The sequence below is a fragment of the Tiliqua scincoides genome, chromosome 10, assembly GCF_035046505.1.
Source record: "Tiliqua scincoides isolate rTilSci1 chromosome 10, rTilSci1.hap2, whole genome shotgun sequence".
Classification (NCBI taxonomy): Eukaryota; Metazoa; Chordata; class Lepidosauria; order Squamata; family Scincidae; genus Tiliqua; species Tiliqua scincoides.
In genome coordinates this window covers 4,831,995-4,853,057 of record NC_089830.1, presented here as the reverse complement: position 1 = coordinate 4,853,057, position 21,063 = coordinate 4,831,995, and the positions used below count along the sequence as shown (strand labels likewise).

Genomic DNA, 21,063 nt, shown 5'->3' with positions numbered 1-21,063 from the left:
GCAGCCACTCCCCGCGGGAGTTCCCCGCCTGCCCGCCCGGGACCGTCTGCAGCGCGGCGCAGCGCCTCCTGCCGGCGGCAGCCGAGGCCCGAAGGAGCGGCGCTTCCCCCTGCCGGAGCCCAGAGGAGCGGCGCGGGCCGAAGCGAAGCCGGCCGGCAGCCGCAGCGGCAGGAGGGCGCCCCCGCCCGGCTTCCTCTCTCCAGGCGCGGGAGCGCCACCCCCGCGCTTGGGCTCCGCCAGGGAGGGAGTGAGGCCGACTCGGCGCGCTGGACGGGGAGGAGCCGCCCCGCCGAGGGGCTCCAAGCATAACTGGGCTGGGAGGGCAGGTGCGGGTCTGCACAGAGGAGGCGCCGCGCTTTGCACCCCCAGCTGGAGCAACGCGCACGCCTCTGCCCGCAGCCCGCTCTTTGGCTGTGCGAGCAGGGCCGTAGCTGGAGAGGGCAAAGCGCTGCGCTTGGCAGGGAGCCTCGCCGGGGCACGCGAGGGGCTTCTCCCCTCCCCTCCGGAGCCAGGCATTCTCCCCCTTTTGGTTCATAAGAACATAAGAACTGCCCCACTGGGTCAGGCCACAGGCCCATCTAGTCCAGCTTCCTGTATCTCACAGCGGCCCACCAAATGCCCCAGGGAGCACACCAGATAACAAGAGACCTGCATCCTGGTGCCCTCCCTTGCATCTGGCATTCTGACATAGCCCATACACATCATGGCTTGTACCCCGTAATGGATTTTTCCTCCAGAAACTTGTCCAATCCCTTTTTAAAGGCGTCTAGGCTAGATGCCATCACCACATCCTGTGGCAAGGAGTTCCACAGACCAACCACACGCTGAGTAAAGAAATATTTTCTTCTGTCTGTCCTAACCCGCCCAACACTCAATTTTAGTGGATGTCCCCTGGTTCTGGTATTATGTGAGAGTGTAAAGAGCATCTCCCTATCCACTCTGTCCATCCCCTGCATAATTTTGTATGTCTCAATCATGTCCCCCCTCAGGCGTCTATTTTCTAGGCTGAAGAGGCCCAAACGCCATAGCCTTTCCTCGTAAGGAAGGTGCCCCAGCCCCGTAATCATCTTAGTCGCTCTCTTTTGCACCTTTTCCATTTCCACTATGTCTTTTTTGAGATGCGGCGACCAGAACTGGACACAATACTCCAGGTGTGGCCTTACCATAGATTTGTACAACGGCATTATAATACTAGCCATTTTGTTCTCAATACCCTTCCTAATGATCCCAAGCATAGAATTGGCCTTCTTCACTGCCGCCGCACACTGGGTCGACACTTTCATCGATCTGTCCACCACCACCCCAAGATCTCTCTCCTGATCTGTCACAGATAGCTCAGAACCCATCAGCCTATATCTAAAGTTTTGATTTTTTGCCCCAATGTGCATGACTTTACACTTACTGACATTGAAGCGCATCTGCCATTTTGCTGCCCATTCTGCCAGTCTGGAGAGATCCTTCTGGTGCTCCTCACAATCACTTCTGGTCTTCACCACTCGGAAAAGTTCATTAGGAGAGGGGCCGCTCGCATGCTGCCCTGAGGCTCCCCACAAAACTCAGGGCTTGATTTGACCCCCTCCAGCTGCGCCCCTGCTCGCACTTGCTGCCCCCAAAGAGCGGGATGCGGGCAGAGGGCCTGCGCTTTGCTCCTGCCACCCATAGCTACGGCATTGAGTTTGAGTGCATAAAAGGAGAGCGAGGGGGACAAGTTGCCCACCTGTATGAGTGGACATTCAAGTGGTCACCTGTGCAGAGGCAGGTCCGTGCTGAGAGCTGGCCATGGGGTGTCCCTTCCGTACAGCAGCCTGTGTTGAGTTTCTCTCAAGCTTTCTCTGCCACTTTTAAGAGAACAGGCAGCTTTGGTAAGGCATAGACACATCAACATACTACTTCCTGGTGGTACTTTAAGGTGAGAGTAGATGCCATACAATTTTAAGGCCTCTGTGGGAGGAGCCCTAGGCTCCACCATATGGTCTGGTGAGGGCTCAGCACCTATAGAGAAGAGCTGGCAGAGCATGGATAACCTGGATTGCTATCCAAGGTTTCTGAGCTCAGATGGGTCAGTGTGGACTGTTTCATCTCAAAAGGTGACCTGTTTTTTGGAACATACTCCAGCTGATCATTTGTGCCACTGGTATCACATGTAGAGCGTGCAGTGCTGTAACTGGTGCCAATTGAGCAATGAACTGATGTGGTAAGGTGCCACTCAGTGGTTGGTTCTTCCGGTGGCACAGTCACTTGCTGGGGGCAGCTCCCTGCAGCAATGGCTAAAGATGACAACCGGAAGTCCAGGAGCAAGGATTCCTTTCCCCATATTGACTACCTTGCTAATCTGGGAAAAGAGGCACCCTTCATAGTGTGTCCTCTGCTGACTATAAGAGGTGACTCCTTTGGGGACAAGGAACCATTCATTGATTTTACTATATAAATTGCTTTGTGAATTACTCCTACTGAAGAGCAGTATATAGTTGTCTTAACAGTAGACGGGTATAGTAGTATGCCTACTGTATGTGAGTAATATCAGTGAAAGCATATGTAATTTGACTACCTCAAGCTCATCTCCCAGTTTGAGTGGGAGATGCTTAGGTTTCTGGAGAACCACTAGCATGATGAAACATGTACTCCATGGTAGTTTGCTAGGCCCTGTTCAAGATCCTTCTCCCCCCTCAACATCAGTGATCAGGGTCTAGACCCATTGGGGAAAGATTGACAAATCTGGACAATCTCTTACTCTGAAGTAGTAGACCGTTATGTCTGAACTCAGGAAGAGCTCCCCTAGGGAGTCAGATCTCTCCTAGCCTAGATTGCTATCCAAGGTTTCTGAGCTCAGATGGGTCAGTGTTGACTGTTTCACCTCAAAAGGTGACCTGTTTTTTTTTTGGGGGGGGGGGGAGTTCCAGAAATGTTTTCTGGTGTTTTGCCTTTAGGAGGATCCCAAGTACTAGCCAGCAGCACGAGACTTACTGGTATTAAGTGGAGGTGCTACAGGGTGGCTGTCTTCCAGGCAGAAAAGATGCATGTTGTGCCCCTCAGTGAAGGGAAGTTTCACCCGCACAGCAAAACATCAACTGACCCTGCTCTTTGTAAGAGCAAGGACCACTAACTATAGAAAACATTGTTAGAAATTTTAACTGCATAAGCCTGCAATGAGGGTATAAACTGAGAAAAAAATGCATGTGGTGGACAGAGGAAATGGTCCTCCCTGTACTACTTCAGTGGTGATCATAAAGTAAGACACTGGGCAGTCTACTCACATTTCAGACACTACTGCACATGGGGGCACAATGCTCAAAAGCTCTAGAAGCTTCTGTAATAAGTTGTAGAAGAGTTCTGTGCCTGCATACCTGTGACTGCAGACACCACAAAGGAGAGCTATTCCACCTTATAAAAGTGAGTTTAAACCTCCTCTCAGAAAACATGGTAAACATCCCTTTCCTCATGCAATCAGGATTTAAGATCAAAGTTTCATTTGACTTGGTGCAGTTTCAGTTGCTGGATGATGCCAGCTGCTTGCACCACTGGCTAGCTATTCTACTGACCTGACCTGATCCCATCCTTCAAAATCCATTCAGTTAATTTTACGTAAGGAACATGGTGACCATTTTTCGCTTATTCATACTATTTCAGCTGCTCTTCTATGTACCATATCCAACTGCTAACTTGGATATCTAACTCAGCTTGCAAGTAAACAGTGAGATCTGCTAGACACTCAGGTTTCCATTTGCTCAGATAAGTAGCTTTGAGTTAACCCAGACAACTCGCACCAAAAGATCTTGAGCTGGCCCTTAGCCTACCTGACATGGGCTCGTCAGTTGCAGGCCCCTGCCGATTTGCATCAACCCTGAAGTACAGAGCGTAGAAACTGAATGAATCTTAGACACTTCTTCCATGTTACTATAACACTGCAAGACAGCGATTCACAATACTTGAGTTCTTGGAGATCAGTAGCCTCAACACAACACTTTTCCTTAGTTTTTCTACCAAGTAATCCAAAACAAATCATGAGCCAAGTCTATAGTATAGTATTAAATATGATCTTTCCATATTAACAAAGCATTAGCTATTAGTAAGCCAAACATGAAGTTAAGCTATGGCCTGCTGGGCAATTTAAAAGGCTACTCTTTGTTTACCATCATTTTTCCTCCCAACCCTAAAAAATGCATAATCTTTGCTCCAAGATTAATCTGCAAGAGTGAAACTGGTGAAAATTTTGCCAGCACACAAAGCCAGGTTGGGAAGTTCTGCTTATAACCCCACTTCCTTAGCAGTGCACTTCCCAATTAGCCCAAAGTGTCCAAGTAGCAGTGTGTAGCTAGGATGCAAATAATTATGACATCTGTAGACAAAGTTAGAGCTGGTTGCTCAATGTATGCAGCTGGTTATGAAACCCAAACACTCACATTGAAGTTTTCTATGAACTGTCTAGTTTTCATCTATTCTCCCCTCCCTATTAAATCTGGATAGCTGCTTCTGATGTAAACATAAGTATTGTTGTATACTGCTACATTTCTCTCCCCCACCCCCATGTTGCAGGAAGTTCCATCAGCAGTGCTATATTTGCTATCTAGACAGCAAAGAAAAAGAACCAATTTACTTCCGTCTATTTATTGATAGCTGACTAGATCTATAAAGTTACACAGATGAGTAGTTGTAGGTTGATGTCATGAGCAAGTTGGATCAAGCATACACATTGGACACAGGACATGCACAGGAAGTATCTTTACATTTATACCATCCAAGAATACAGCATGAAGAACCCAGCACCAGGTGAACTACTCTAATTAGAAACATGCCAGCAAATGAGGAGAGAAGATCCATGTCTTATCACTCATATCTAGGTAAGCTGCTGCTACAAAGTAGGCAGTTCTCAATACTGGAGTAGGGGAGAGCCCATGGATTCCTACTGGACAGATTTTGTTCACAGAAGCTGTTCACCATGTAGGTGAAAAGGGCAAGTTCAGACTCAACCCTATGTATGGGAACTCCATTCTCTGCAGTCATTTAATAATTTGCCACAGGGGGGAGCCATTTAGCCAACAAACTCCTACATTAAGACCCAATACAGCAAAGCACAAGCAGCTGCTAACAGCAGTTTTGTTTTGCCATCACTCCCCACATTCACCCAATAATTAAGCAGCATCCTACAATAAATATCAACTAAGGCTGAAGCCTATGCCTAGCTCATTTTAACACATTTTCAATTAGGCTGTACAATAACTTTGCAGAACTGAACTATTTTCCGGTCATATTGAGCACCTCTGTATTCCTATGCAGGTCTGTCAGGGAACCCATCAATGCAACATACATTTTATCGAGAAGCAGGAGTTCTGTTTGATCAACTGTTTAAGGAAAACTCCTAATCTGTATTAACAAGTCACTGCAGTCCTGGACTGCTTTTAGCTAGGAAGCCAGTCTTTTCCACAACAGATTCTAACTGTCCTGGACCACCTGTTCATCCAAGTCTGTCTACATTTGCCATCGTAACTGAAACTGGGACAGAATTTCCAACAATGACAACTCACCAGTGTACTGTTCTGTCAACACCCCAAAATTTTAAATGCTTCAAGCAAACAATCAACTGCTTTCAAGATCAGATCATAGTCACATGGTAACAAGGAGTTATTTGTTAGAAGTAGAAGCATATCTAAGGAGGGAGGTGGTTCAGAATTGTTTGAACAAAACAGCAGCTGACAACGGCTGAGGTGCAAGACAAAGCTCTTCTTGTAAAATTAGGACAATAGGCACAACTCTAGGGAAGAGGGAGACTGTAGAATATCACTGGTTACAGGAGCATCAATTGCAGGCTTGTGTGTTCTAATATTGCATCAAAGTGTTCTAGCCATAACTATGCTTCAGTTGCATATTTAGTATACATCATGCTAGTCTCAGTCACCTGTGATAACAGCATTGTGCAGCTTTATTAAGTCACTTGGTTACAGCAATATCTTAAGACTGACAGATTAAGTGTAACAGATTCAGCATGAACATGACACTATATATTCTGTTCACAGACATGTCAGAGCTGAATACAGCACTAGCCATCAATCCAGGAACAAATGCACTGGAATAGAAGAATGCAACAAGAGCTACACTGGAAAGACAACATTTTAGAAAAAGAGTGAACATGAAAGGGCTCCCCTCTAGTTCCCCAAAGCAAGTGTACAGTTGGATTTAACTATACAGCTCTACATCAGTTTTCTAGAAACTTAACAAAAAACACTGGCCAATACAGTCTTTGGATATTTAGACGAAGGGGAGAAAGTCAGTTTCCAGGATGAAGTCAGACACTTTCATCCTCACCAGGTTCTTTGCCCCCTTCTTTGTTCTTCCGTACTTCTTCAATATGCTTGTCCTGGGGAAGGAAAGTTAAAAGTTAAAAACAAGAAGATCAATTATTTGGGAGAATGTTGATTCTACCAGAGCTGGGATATTTACTTGGATTAAGTTTACAGGAATGGAGCCACACAACTATAAGTTAACAGCTTCTTAAGAGCACATCCTAGAGAGTTGTGTTTAGGTTCTGGGCCATTAGTTATTAAAAGAGTCAAGGCTGCCAATGTCTATGTTAGCCAACCTCCTATTTTCAGCAAGGTTAACTGATAACCCCTCAGGGCAGTGACCTATCTTCTCATGTCCATGTACAGTGCAGCACCGTTATCCTCCAACCTTTACAAGATTGGTTGGTCTCCAAACTTACTTTCTCTCTCAAGCGCTCCAGTTTTGCAGCCATTTGTGCTTCTCTGTTCTCTTTGTTGGCTTCCATTTTGTGGGTCAGTTTCTCCTCTGCCATTTTGCTGAAGTTGTTGTTCTCTTCAATTGCCTTCTGCAGCACCTCTTTTTCATGCTCTCGTTTCTCAGCCAACTGCTTCAACACCTCAGCTTCATGGGACTAGAATACAGATCCATTCCATGTTTAGTTGAGAGCGTTCTGTATGCAATTACAGTTGTTGGCAGTGTTAAGCATGGTTTCAATCACTGATAAATGTCTCAGTCTACCAGCAACTGAGCTAGTTCCCATTACAGCTGAAAACAAACTCTAGGAAAGTCTCCTCTCAAGTCCTTCCCCATTTTCAGAGTACGTGAAGGCCATTTGGAATCCTGCTTTTTCTGCAACTAGGCTGAACAGGACTTAGTACTCCAAGGGGAACTACTTCAATTTGCGACATCAACTTTTGACTACCATTTTGTCCCTCAATAGTTGATCAACAGGAGTTGTGTCTGCCACCCAGTTTGGGACATTTGCATATGTAACTACTTAGAAGCTTTGTTACTCAGCTGCAATGGTAAATATAGCAGGAGGTCCTAGACTTGCCAGGGCTGTAATGCCCTCACAACCCAGGAGTGGTGATGGATGATGCGAAACACATCACATGAGGACATTACTGGCCACTCACGTCCGGGTTTGGAGGGCATTACAAGCCTCCAAATAGCGATATGAGTGACAGGACATGTTGGCTTTCTGCAGCACATGGTTTCTGCACACTGCAGCTCTGCTTGCTGCACTGAGCTTCCTGCTGCTGCTAGGAAGCTCACAGCTCAGTCTCCCTGCCAAGGCAGGAGGCAGCCCACAACACCCCATCAAGTAACTTGCGACATCCAAGGGCATTGGCAATGCACACTTTGGGAACCACCGACCTATAGATATCCCATAAGCAGTCATACTTTGAACAACTTACCTTACGCCGTTCTTCTGCAGCTTCTAGCTTCCTTTGAATTTCTTCCAGTGAAAGGTCTTTCTTCTTTGGAGGGGAGAGGGGAAACTCTGGAACAACTTCTTTCGAAGGAGGGCCAAGTATTAATTCAAATGCCTGCCCAGAAGCACGTTTTTCTAATTCTTTCACCTGCATGTCTATACAAGAGACATCATGAACAGTTAGCATTCCAAGCTGCAATATGTTAACAAAGCAAGAGCCCACACAGTTCACACTGAGACTGCATCTTCACTATAAGCTTACAACCCAACTAGCATTACAATCGTAAGTATGCTTACTTAGAAGTTCTATTGCATTCAATGAAACTTACTCCCATAAGTGTGCACTGAATTACAGTGCCAACTGATTATTCATAGCTGTTCCTACCTACCGCCCCCTCCCCCCGCCTGGCCTGGGAGTAACGGTATTGCTAGGAGACTGGCAAGTCAACTTCCATATTCTGAGAATTTATATCCTACCTCTCCCCCCCCTCCTGCATGGGCACCTAAGGTAGCTCACATAACATACACATAAATAAAACTCTACAAAAATTAAGTAGTAACAATAAGCTTGAGTTGAGTTGAATAAAAGCTGCAATGCACAGTACATAGCATCATCAATAAAAACAGTAAATGGCAGCAAAAATGTTAAAACCAGAAAGACAGTACTGCGTAATAAAACAGCAACAGTACTCTCATAAAAGCCTGTTAACTATGGAGTCTTTAGAGGAAACAAGGATAATAATCCAACTTTAAGAACTACTTACTTATTACCACAGATTTAAGTTCTTACCCTAAATTTAAGTTCTGGATAGCTTGTCAGACACAGCACCTAAAGCTGAATGTCCACACTCAAATGACTCTTGCACAGTCTTGCATCTAAAGGGATAGTTGCAAGACAGTCTGGAGGAGTCAAACTAGACACCATTTTAAATGCTTTTTTATTTTTACCTACTGCTGATGCTTTTATGACTTTTGCACTACTGCTTCTGGCTTCTTCCTATTTTACTGATTAATTGTTTTATATTGTGTTAAAAAAGTTTGTTGTAACTAAGCAGCCTTGGGCACTCATAGCCATGGGGAAGGTAGATAAAAATGTGTTTATTAAATAAATGCAAGTTTTTGTCTCATAGGTTCATTTAGCTATGTTAGCCACTAGGGGGAGGGCAGAAAAGACCAATCCATTATCAGTTATTATTATTAACAGTATTTATATACCGCTTTTCAACTAAAAGTTCACAAAGCAGTTTACAGAGAAAAATCAAATAACTAAATGGCTTCCTGTCCCAAAAGGGCTCACAATCTAAAAAGATGCAAATGATTACCAGCAGACAGCCACTAGAACAGACCCTGCTGGGGTGAGGCGGGCCAGTTACTCTCCCCCTGCTAAAAAAAGGAGCACCCACTTGAAAAAGTGCCTCTTACCCAATTAGCAGGGGTTCAGAAGCAACAGGGAAGATTAAAATTTCCTTCTTCCCTTACAGTCCCAAGCAAAATCCTGTGGCTGCTATTCAGCATTTACAATGACATCTGCACTGGTACAGACCGCCATAACTGATCCTTCATTATACCAGTTTACAGACACTGCTGATGTAAACCTTACACAAACACTTTATAAATCATATGCATTCTTCAGTCTATATACTGACCAGGAGATTGTTTCAGCAACTAAATTGCAAAGTTCTGAAACATCAGTAAATGTCACTGAATTAAGTTTGGGTCTGTCCATTGAGACAGAATTGAATTTATATATCAGATCATGTTGTAAAAGCAGTACTGTGCACAAGCAGCATCAATAGACACTTACCAGAAGAAGCCATGGCCAAGATAGAACCCAAAAGAACACACTGCAGAAGCTTCAGTAAGTGGGCACTAGGAAGATGGAAACATTAGGTGAATGGAAGCAAGATACAAAGCAATAGCATTAGAGTCATTTGGTCTGAGTATTTTCCTATTAACACTTTAAGCCAAGAATGCAATTTTAAATGCTGGGCTTTATATAAAGACAACATGCACTCGATACAATGAACCCTCTACCTGAGAGACTTTGGTAATGGCTTAGCCTAGTCATATGTTTTGTGCATGCATTGTCATAAGTACATTCATATTTAACACCTGCATTTGTCCATTAAAATCAAGGATTAACTCATTTCCTTTCAGCCCTCTTTCTTACAGGTAGGGCTGATGCATGTGAAGCAATGTTATCTTCAGGAAAGGCAGCCAATAAACCACATAATGCAACTGGGCTGTGATCCTCCAAGATTCTGGGTTAGGGTTCTGGGTTAGGTCTGGGTCCTCATGTTAGTGAATGAGGCCAACCCACTGGATTATGCAGTTGTGCTTTGAGACACTGCTACCAGCCTTATTTCTGCTCACTTAGACACGCAATTCTGCTGTGTTATTAGTCAGTGCAAAGCAGACAATCAGTTGAATCCATGCCTCATGCCAATTAAAGATATAATAGGCATGTCTTTTGTCCACCCTAGTTTAATATACAAGGTCAGAATTACCACAAGTGCCCATTTCATGCACCATTTGCCTGTACAGAAAGAAACCAGCCTGCCTTGGTCAACAACACAGCAACGGTTTCCTACATGCCCAATTCTAAAGCACAAAGCAGGCATCCAGGATTACAAGTAATCCTACATAGAATGAATGCGTTTGCTACCTAACTATTCAAATGAATGCATCTAGGACTTGAAAAGATCTTCAGGAGTTCTGGTAGCTTGGGGACCAAGAAGTTTCACCCTGAAACCTGGAGATTTCTGCTCAGTGCTGGAGGCAGCAATGAAAAGATACACAATGCTGGCATTCAAGAATTTGAAAAACACACTAAACAGCTAGGCAGGATATCCCCACCCCTTCCATATCAACTGAGTGACCAGAACCTACAAGCAAATTAGAACTCCAACCCCCCCCCCCATTCAATTTATCAAAGCCTTGGAAGGGCGGATGCTGCATATCCAAACCAGTGCTGCACCTGGAGGATCCCAGGCCAATTACATTTTATGATTTATGGGCTGCCTTTCCTGAAGATTACACTGCTTCATATGCATGCATCATCCATACCTAGAAGACAAAGGGCTGAAAGGAAGCAAGTTAATCCTTGATTTTAATGGACAGATGCAGGTGTTAACTATGAACATGTTTACGTCAATACATGCACAAAACACAGATTAGTTGTTGGTGAAAACGCCCATTGAAAATGAGAACAATAGGATGTGCTGCCACCTCTGAGAAGCCTCCTCGTGGCAGGCAGTGAAGGACTACAGAAAGCAGGGATGTGCAATGGATGGGGAAGTAGAACCTTCCCACCAGACTGCCACTGTGTGAGGCACCAAAGCACCCACAACCCAAGCACTCTCCCTTCCCTGCCTCCCCAAGTCCCTGACAGAAAGAGCCCCCCTAAAATCACATGTGGCAAATGCAAGCCACCCTTCACCCTAACCTCAGCAGATAAACACAATGGGGGGGGGGGGTACGCAGAACACAGGTTCCAGACTGGTGGGTGGAGGCTGCAATCCTACCCGTAAATTTCCTGGAAGTAAGACTGCAGTCATCTCCACACACTTACCTGGGAGTAAGCCCTATTGATTACAACAGGACTGACTTCTAAGTAGACCCGCACAGGGCTTTGGCTCAGAGTCTCACTGTACACAATGGAACTTACTTCTCAGTAGACATGCCTAAGACTGGGCTCTAAGGCTACAATTCTATGCACACCTTCCTGGGAGTAAGCCCCATTGAACATAACGGGACTATTTTTCAGTAGAACTGTTTAGGACTGGGCTGCAAGTTTCACTGAATACAATGGGATTTACTTCTGAGTAGACCTGCCTAGATTTAGCTCTAAGGCCACAATCCTGCATTCTCCCCTGGGACTAAGCCCCACTGATTACAATGGAACTTATTGGACCCTTTCCTGGGAATAAGCCCCACTGACTATAAAGGAATTTACTACTGAGTAGACCTGCCGGGATTGGGCTCCAAGGCTAGAATTCTACGCACATTTTCCTGGGTGTAAGCCCCATTGAACACAGTGGGACTTACTTCTGAGTAGACCTGCACAGAGCTTGGGCTGATGCTTACTGGGGGAGGCAAGCGCCAGACAAAGGGAGCAGGGCTGTGGCTGAGGCAGCAGCACTGAGAACAAACAACGGCCAAGGGGTGGGTGGGCGGAGGGGGCTGTGGAGCGACGCGCGCCTCCTCCCCGCAGGAGCGCAGGGAGGGGAGAGAGAGCGCGAGTAGAGCAACGAGGACTCCCCAGCAGCCAATGGGAGGCGGGAATCAGGTTGGGGAGAGTGCGGGGCCACGCCCTCCTCCGGCCACGCCCACCGCACGCGCCCTGCCGAATTCAAACGGTCCGAGGGAGCGCGCGCGCGCCCCTCCTCCACCCGCTGAGGGGGACTGAGGGCTAACGGTAACATCCGGGCACCTGCTGGCTGTTGGCGCCGCGCCCCCTCCCCTCCCGCTTTCCTATCAGACGCCCGACCCCGCGACGCCACAGGAGGGGCTGCCGCGGCCCGAGCCCTCAGGAGGCAGCGGGCGGGCAGCGCGACCACTGCCTGGCGGGGCTGCGGGGAAGGGGCGCGGGCGCCCCCCGCCCCTCCAGGGGGCTGAGGTGCCCCCTTTGTCCGCCTCCCGGGCTGCGGCTCTTTCAAGGACGAACCGTCGCTCGCTCGCGCCCAGCCGGGGCGCGCGCGGACAGGCGGACGGACCTACCTGCTCCCGTCGCCGCCGCCGCTAGACTCAGCGTTCAACCGCCCTGCCAGCCCCACAAAAGCGCCAAACAGGCCCACGTGACCCGCTCCGGCCACGCCCCCTCAGGGGACCCAGGAGGAGGCGGTGGCGGCACGTGCCGCGCGGCGGGGGATGAAGGCGAGCGAGTGAGGAGTGGGCGCCTCCGCCCCGCTGCATGCTGGGAAACGTAGTTCGAGGGGCGACCCGAGGCGAGAAGAAAGGGGGAGGGGCGGCAGGGCGGGTCGGGGTCTCGCTCTGGCGCTGTTGCCCCCCCCGAGCTCCGCGCGGCCCCAGGCGGAGCCACAGCCGCCTCCCTGCGCGTTCAGCGCCCCGCCACGGAGCATCCCTTTGTTCTCCTGCCCGAACAGCCCAAGCATGTCTACTCGGAAGTAAGCCCTATTCTAGTCAATGGGGCTTACTCCCAGGAAAGTGGATACGATGGCAGCCTTACTGTTGTGCCCCCCCAGCAGGCGGCAGGGTGGCTGCGTGAAGGGGGGGCTTAGACAACAGTCCTCTTCATGTCTACTCAGAAGTAAGTATCCTCAGAGTCAGTGGGACTTACTCCAAAGAAAGTGCGGGTAGGGTTGGGCTCTTAAAGGGCTTTCTCAGGAGGATGGCAAATTCAAGCTGCAATCCTATCCACGCTTACCTGGGAGTAAGCCCCATTGACTGTAATGTGACTTAGTAGTTGGCAACCTTCAGTCTCGAAAGACTCTGGTATCGCGCTCTGAAAGGTGGTTCTGGAACAGCGTCTAGTGTGGCTGAAAAGGCCAATCCGGGAGTGACAATCCCTTCCACACTGGGAGCAAGTGCAGTCTGTCCCTGGTCTGTCTCCCTGGCTGTGGGCCTTCCTTCTTTGCCTCAGACTGTTGGCCAAGTGTCTCTTCAAACTGGGAAAGGCCATACTGCACAGCCTGCCTCCAAGCGGGCCACTCAGAGGCCAGGGTTTCCCACCTGTTGAGGTCCACCCCTAAGGCCTTCAGATCCCTCTTGCAGATGTCCTTGTATCGCAGCTGTGGTCTACCTGTAGGGCGCTTTCCTTGCATGAGTTCTCCATAGAGGAGATCCTTTGGGATCCAGCCATCATCCATTCTCACAACATGACCCAGCCAACGCAGGCGTCTCTCTTTCAGCAGTGCATACATGCTAGGGATTCCAGCACGTTCCAGGACTGTGTTGTTTGGAACTTTGTCCTGCCAGGTGATGCCGAGAATGTGTCAGAGGCAGCGCATGTGGAAAGCGTTCAGTTTCCTCTCCTGTTGTGAGTGAAGAGTCCATGACTCGCTGCAGTACAGAAGTGTACTCAGGACACAAGCTCTGTAGACCTGGATCTTGGTATGTTCCGTCAGCTTCTTATTGGACCAGAGTGTTGGAGATCATTGAGCCAAGGTATACAAAGTCATGGACAACCTCCAGTTCATGTGCAGAGATTGTAATGCAGGGAGTTGAGTCCACATCCTGAACCATGACCTGTGTTTTCTTAAGGCTGATCCTCAGTCCAAAATCTTGGCAGGCCTTGCTAAAACGATCCATGAGCTGCTGGAGATCTTTGGCAGAGTGGGTAATGACAGCTGCATTGTCAGCAAAGTGGAAGTCATGCAGACATTTCAGCTTGTGTGACTTACCTCTGAGTAAACATGCATTGGATTGGGTTCTAAGGCTGCAATCCTATCCACACTTACCTGGGAGTAAGCCCCATTGACTCTAATGTGAATTACCTCTGAGTAAACATACATCAGATTGGGATCTCAGTGAGGAGTAGGAAGGGTAAATCAAAGGGGTCTTGCACTGGGGGGCAGGCTCAGTTGCAAAGCGGGTATTTATATTATTTGTTTTTACAAACCTAAGTCCCTAAATGTTTTGATTTTGTTTGTATAACACATTTATATGCTACTGTTAAACTATGTATATATATAAACATTCAGTTCTAGTTATCTGCCAGGGGTTAGGTTCCTGGAAACCCTCACTGAGAGTGAATTTGCAGATAATGAACCATTGAGCCTATGGGATCAATGGGGTTAGGTACAAGGGGTACTTTGGGGGGATTGGGGTGCCTTCCCAGCCATCTGAAGAATCCAGCAGAGGTCCTTAGGAAGCCAGCAAAGTGCAGCAGGAAGTGCCAAAACACCCGTGAATGCTCAGAGACCTTCCAGAGGCTGAGGGACCTTCAGAATGTGCCTGCAACCAGCACAGACCCCTTTAAAATGACCCTTGGAAACTTCTGCCAGCCACTCTAAATGGGTTTATGTTGGTCATAGACACCATTCTGAAGATCCCTGCAGCCTCCAGAAGGTCTCTGCATAACAGGTAATGAGAACAGAGGCACAGATAGCAAGAACAATTTTGCCCCTCATCAATAAGCAAATTTGCAGATAGTGAATTTACACATAAAGAGAACTGACTAATAACAAACCAGTCTACATAGGGAAAATGAATAAGGAGACTCTCCCTGTCCCCAATCGAAAAAGAAACACAAGGGAGACCTCAGCAAAGAGCTGCTGGGATTAATACTCTCCCCCCATTCGAGGTAAGAGCCGACACTTGCCTCTTTGCCAACTTTGTAGGAGTAAATGGAGCTGCTTACCTCTGAAATGTTTGTTGTTAGGGCACAAACAATACTGTTTGGCTATTGCCCTGCCTGTCAGGTTCACAGATGCAACTGCTTGGCCACTGGAGGAAACAGAATGCTGGACTAGATGGAACCCTACTCTGAACAGGCAGGGCTGTTTTGTTCTTAGGAACTCTGCAATCCTTCCTTGGTCTGCATTCACTCTCTTCTGGTGAAGCCATCCATACAAGAGGCTGTGTGTGATTGCAGCCCTGTCCTGCACACTCTTGCTTGGAAGTCAGCCCTATGAAGTTCAGTGGGTCTTCTGGCATCTTAGGGCTGCACACACAGCTTAGGTTGTGACTCCAAAGCTGTGCTTGCCATCACTCTGATTGGACTGAATGGGGCCAGCAAGATGTTGAGTACTCAATTCTTTCAGCATATGCTTGAGTCTGCCAATTTCATGTCAGATCTCAGAAAGCATATTTGTTACCTGTTGGGGGTCAACTGCATGCACTTTGATTGGATCTTTTCTTCCTCTGAATGGCTCTTGTTTACATGTCTACATAGTAATAGTATACACCTGTCTCTTGCATCACTGGCATTTCTGGTCCCACTCTAGTAATATCACACACACACACACACACACACACACTTCTTTCTTTATCCTTGTATACAAGTCTGCCAACCATGGATAGCAATAAAATTAAATGATGACAACTTATATGTCACAGTGTATTTGATACAGTTTAATCCCAGTAAGTTCAATGTGCCTCCTTCCAAAAATGTGGACATAGGATTGCAGGCGTACAGCACTATCCTACATATGTTTATTTAAAAGTGAGCTTCACTGTGGTTCATAGATAGAATAGAATGAAGGACGGGGTGCCTATACTTTTAAGCTTTGTATAGAAAAGGGCATTCTGGCAGGTGCAGGGTTTTAAACCCTCCCATGCTGAGCTGCACCTACAAAATTCCCTCTTCTATACAATGGTTAAAGGTATTAGCAGCCTGTCCTCCATTTTATGTGGTCACCCTGTGCATAGATTTTAGGATGTTACATGACTGTGCTACAACAGACTGCCTACCCCTCTGGAAAAGGGGTCATTTGGAAATAAGCTGACTTGTCATTGCTTTCCAACAAAGAAGCCTGAGAACAGGGTAGTGTTGAGGAGTCTGTGCCAGAGATTGCTACTCCTTTTAGAGAACTACAATTCCCAGCCTTCCTTAGCTGAGAACTAAACTGTCAAATAGGCTTACAACAGGCTCAGAACTGTCACAAAGCCAAGCCATGTTTTGCTGAAGAAATGGTTATCTTCTGTTTGCAACCCCCCCATAAAATATTCTGACCACTCACTAATTGACCCTGCAGTGCTTGCCTTTGCACATCCATGTTTGTGTGCATGTGTGATCTCCCTGGGATGCTACTGCCTTTTTTTCAGCAGGTGTCTGTAACACATTCAGATGCCTGGAACAATAAGAAGCTAGGCTGTGCAGTCAAACCCAGAGACCCTCCTCCTGCAGGCAGTCCCTTCCCTGATAGAGTTCATAAATCATGGCCAATTTAGAAGAGTGTTGTTAGGGTTCATTTACTAATGTTTGCAAAATGCTGGCAGATGCTTTGGTGGAAGATACTATAAAAAGACTAATTATGAACAGAAAGCCACTCTCACACATTACCATAAGTTGTAATTAATGAAGATGTTCACACAAGCCACAGTCACATGAAGTGCACAAATAAACATCTTGTTGTTGGACCACACACCACCACACATGTTGGCATCCTTCAGTCTCGGAAGACTGGTATTGCGCTCTGAATGGTGGTTCTGGAACAGTGTCCTCTCCAGTGTGCGAAGCCTGGGTAAAGTAGGTATGGAGGATAGACTGTTACCCATGCAGCAAATCCCCCCTCTCCACATTGCTGGAATGGTCCAACGGAAAGGCAGAGGCCAATACGGTTGGTTCCAGCGGCGTCGCAGGAGTTGCCAGAACGTGACTGTGTTCAGCCATGAACTGCCTCAGGGGCTCCGGATTTTGCCTCGAGGTTGACTCCTGAAGCCTTTTCCATAACTGGATGTAGCCACAAGGCAGTGGAGGTTTGGGATCAGAGTTTTCCTTCTCTCAGATGAGCTACCTTCCCAGGCTGATGAGTCCCATCTACCTGGTGGCTGTTTAGTCCCCTCTTAGGACAAGTACAGCCAAACTGAGGGCCTATTCTTATCCCAGAATAAACATCCCAGGGTAAATAAACATCACAGCATAACATAAAGCAACTGCCTTAACAAATGCATACAAAATCCAAAAAAGAGCTTTTGTCTCCTTTAACCGATTTGTGTCTACGCAGAAGTAAGTCTCATTGAATTGAATGGGACTTATACATACCTGGGTATAGGATTTTGGTTTTATTTCTGAGTATACATGCATAGAAATGATTCTTTTTTTTCCTTTCTGGCTAGCAGATAAAAGGCCATCAGCTAACCATAGTGACTTGCCTTTAAGTCTCACTGATTTTAGTGAGTTAGAACCATTTCTGCCCAATGTTGCATATACGGAACAGGGATCAAATGTGTACACCTGTGGGCCAGGCAGAAATGGGTTGCCTATTTTTTATAGCATGAGTGTATCATTACAATCCTGTGGACATCATGGAGACCCCCCCCCCCCTTCTTATGAGGGCCAGCCCAAACATGAGACTCAAAGGCAATTTTCCCAGGCAGAAGATTAGTGAGGGGGGCATCTACCTCCATCCACCCACTTCTCTACATTCTTCCTCTCCTTCCTCCTCCCACTCTGGACTGAGTGGAAGAGACAAGTATGGTAGGCTAGAGAGCATTGGAGACTCTCCTCTCCCCCACCCTTCCTTTTCCAATCCAGTGGAGGAGGAAGTGGGAGGAGCAGAGGCTGGTGCATCACCAGCTGAGAGAGCATTTCATATGTAGGGTGACCAGATAAGAAGTAGGACAGATTTCCTTATGCTTTTAACTACTGTATAGAAGAGGGAATTTTGGGAGCTGCAGCTTTTTAAACCCTTCCATGTTGAGCTGCACCTGCCCAATTTCCCTCTTCTATACAGTAGTTAAAGGTACAGGCACTCTGTCCCCCTTTCCAGCTCATCACCCTATATTTGTGTGTGTGTGGTCTCCATTTGTATCTGGTAACCCTATTCATCTGCCGTCTCAGGCACTGGCAGGACATGGGCTGAGCCTGCGTCCCCTACACATCTAGTATTTGAAGTGGCAGATGAAAGAGGAATGGAGAAAGAGATTGAATCACTAAGACGCAGGCAGTTCACTCAAAGTTCATCTCAGAGCCCAGCACTTCTAGGCCTTGTCTGCAGCCCACTGAAATTCCACAGAACTAAATTGACAGGCTGAGCCATTGATGCATGTCTACTCAGAAGTAAGTCCCATGGAGCCTTACTCCCAGGTCAGTGTGCCTCGGTTTGCAGCCTCAAAGCCAAGAGCTTGGTTTTTGTGGGTTGTGGATGCAGCCCAACCCACCACTGGGTCAATGGGACATCCAGCAACCAGTTCTTCACTCCTGACTATGCTGTCAAATGTTGGCCATGCAGCGAGGGGGGTCGTTTATGCAAACAGAGCCTCCCACCACACTTCGGAGGGATTTTTCAAGAAATGGATTGTTTTCAATATTTGTTTGCATTTAAATTGCAAGAGAAATCAATGCTTGTGTCAGGGAACCACGAGGGAGGAGGCGCTCTGGGGTGCATTACCAAGCCAAGCCCTTAATCCCAGAGGTGATGCGCTGAGGCGGTCCAGGAGACTCTGGTGCATTGCCTGCTCCTTTTGGCACAGCACCAGGGTTTCCACACACACCCCTTCCTGTATTCAAGAAGGTTAATATTGTGACAAGGAACAACAGAGCCTTCAAAACACACATTACTGCCGGCTTGCGCTTGCATGGGGTGTTCTCATCCTCTTCCCAGCCCCTTGTCTGTTTCCATGGAAACAGCAGCCAAACAGGGTTAGGCCTCTCAGACGGAATAATCCACCACCGCCATTCCCTAATACTATATGTGCTTATTACCAAATGAACATGGTAGTATTTCTGATGTGGTTCAGCCACTTGACCCCTATGAGGACTTTTGGGTGAGAAAACCTTGGGATTCTTTTCCTCCGCCCCCTCCAGAGGGTTACACGTGGTGTGTGGTTCAAAGCCCCCAATGGCACTGTGCATGTCATGAACATCCATGTGTTGGCAAAGTGTGAATGCTTCCTGTAGGTGCTGTTTGGTAGGTTTGCTGAAAGGTGGCCTGTTGCAGGAGCCTGAGAGCAGCTTCCCCGAATGCCTGGGGACCATGCAACATAACTGCACACTGTTGCTATTTATCCAGCACCATCTATGGGTCAGCCTAAAGAAAACACAGGTCATGGTTCAGGATGTGGACTCACCTCCCTGCATTACAATCTCTGCGCATGAACTGGAGGTTGTCCATGACTTTGTGTACCTTGGCTCAACGATCTCCGACACTCTTTCTCTCGATACTGAGCTAAACAAACGCATCGGTAAAGCAGCTACCACATTTTCCAGACTCACAAAGAGAGTCTGGTCCAACAAGAAGCTGACAGAACATACCAAGATCCAGGTCTACAGAGCTTGCGTTCTGAGTACACTTCTGTACTGCAGCGAGTCATGGACTCTCCACTCACAGCAGGAGAGGAAACTGAACGCTTTCCACATGCGCTGCCTCCAGCGCATTCTCGGCATCACCTGGCAGGACAAAGTTCCAAACAACACAGTCCTGGAACGTGCTGGAATCCCTAGCATGTATGCACTGCTGAAACAGAGACGCCTGCGTTGGCTCGGTCATGTCATGAGAATGGATGATGGCCGGATCCCAAAGGATCTCCTCTATGGAGAACTCGTGCAAGGAAAGCGCCCTACAGGTAGACCACAGCTGCGATACAAGGACATCTGCAAGAGAGATCTGAAGGCCTTAGGGATGGACCTCAACAAGTGGGAAACCCTGGCCTCTGAGTGGTCCGCTTGGAGGCAGGCTGTGCAGCTTGGCCTTTCCCAGTTTGAAGAGACACTTTGCCAGCAGTCTGAGGCAAAGAGGCAAAGAAGGAAGGCCCATAGCCAGGGAGACAGACCAGGGACAGACTGCACTTGCTCCCGGTGTGGAAGGGATTGTCACTCCTGGATTGGCCTTTTCAGCCACACTAGACGCTGTGCCAGAACCACCTTTCAGAGCGCGATATCATAGTCTTTCGAGACTGAAGGTTGCCAATACAAAATACTATGGGTCTGATGCTTACCTGAGCACTCCATCTCAAAGAGGCAGAAGGGAGGTGATGAGGAAGCGGATAAGAGTGGTGGCAAAGAAGGGGAAGAAGAAGAAGATGCCATCATTTCTTAGTCACAAATGCTCCTTTGGGCTTTGCTGTGGTGTAGTTGGGGCTTGGCATTGGGAAACAAGCATCACAGAAAAGGTGGGCTTGAGACATTTCCAGGTATCACAGGGGAATTGTGGGGAGGGGTGCTGTTTTAGGTGTAACAGTCAGCAAGGGAGAAAGGGTGGATAGCTTTAAGGGCAGAGGATACCTGCGGGTGGTGGAGAGCAGCGGAGCTGGCGGTGCGAATGTGTCAGGATGTGAGAGCAAAGATAGAGGGTGAGGCCGGTAGCTAAAGGGGGTGCAAAGCACTAGGTTTTGAAGGGGAGACTCACCGCAGTGTGCAAGCGGCCCCTCCCCTTTGGAGCCATTTCAGGTGGGGGGAGAAAAACAGGCATTCCATGCTTTACACCCCCTCTAGCTACACCACTGGGTGAGGCCATGGAGGGTTATGAAGGAAAGGACCAAAATCCGGGGGTGGTCATAACAACATAAGAATATAAGAAGAGCCCCGCTGGATCGGGCCAAAGGCCCATCTAGTCCAGCTTCCTGTATCTCATAGTGGCCCACCAAATACTTCAGGGAACACGCTAGACAACAGACACAACTGCATCCTGGTGCCCTCCCCTGCATCTGACAATCAGAAGCAGGTCTACCTCTACCTTGCACATATGTACCATGATTTGTAACCCATGATGAACTTGTAACCAGTGATGAACTTGTAACCCGTGATG

At 47.6% G+C, this 21,063-nt stretch overlaps 1 protein-coding gene across 1 annotated transcript; it reads right to left on the bottom strand.

The window, feature by feature from the left end:
* Positions 1-5,896: 5,896 nt before the first annotated feature.
* On the bottom strand, positions 5,897-12,490 carry STMN1 (stathmin 1). Its single transcript, XM_066638317.1, has 5 exons — positions 12,413-12,490; positions 9,498-9,562; positions 7,677-7,849; positions 6,698-6,889; positions 5,897-6,352 (listed from the first exon to the last, which is right to left on the bottom strand). The coding sequence occupies exons 2-5, from the start codon at positions 9,508-9,510 to the stop codon at positions 6,281-6,283; spliced, it is 450 nt and encodes a 149-aa protein (XP_066494414.1). The 5' UTR covers positions 9,511-9,562; positions 12,413-12,490; the 3' UTR covers positions 5,897-6,280.
* Positions 12,491-21,063: the final 8,573 nt, after the last annotated feature.

Excerpts from the sequence above, each read along its gene's own strand:
- STMN1 (XM_066638317.1), bottom strand. Across the intron at positions 6,890-7,676 it reads CTGCAGAAGAACGGCGTAAG|TCCCATGAAGCTGAGGTGTT; the intron begins GTAAGTTGTTCA and ends TCTGTATTCTAG. Across the intron at positions 6,353-6,697 it reads TGGAGCGCTTGAGAGAGAAA|GACAAGCATATTGAAGAAGT; the intron begins GTAAGTTTGGAG and ends TTCCTTCCCCAG.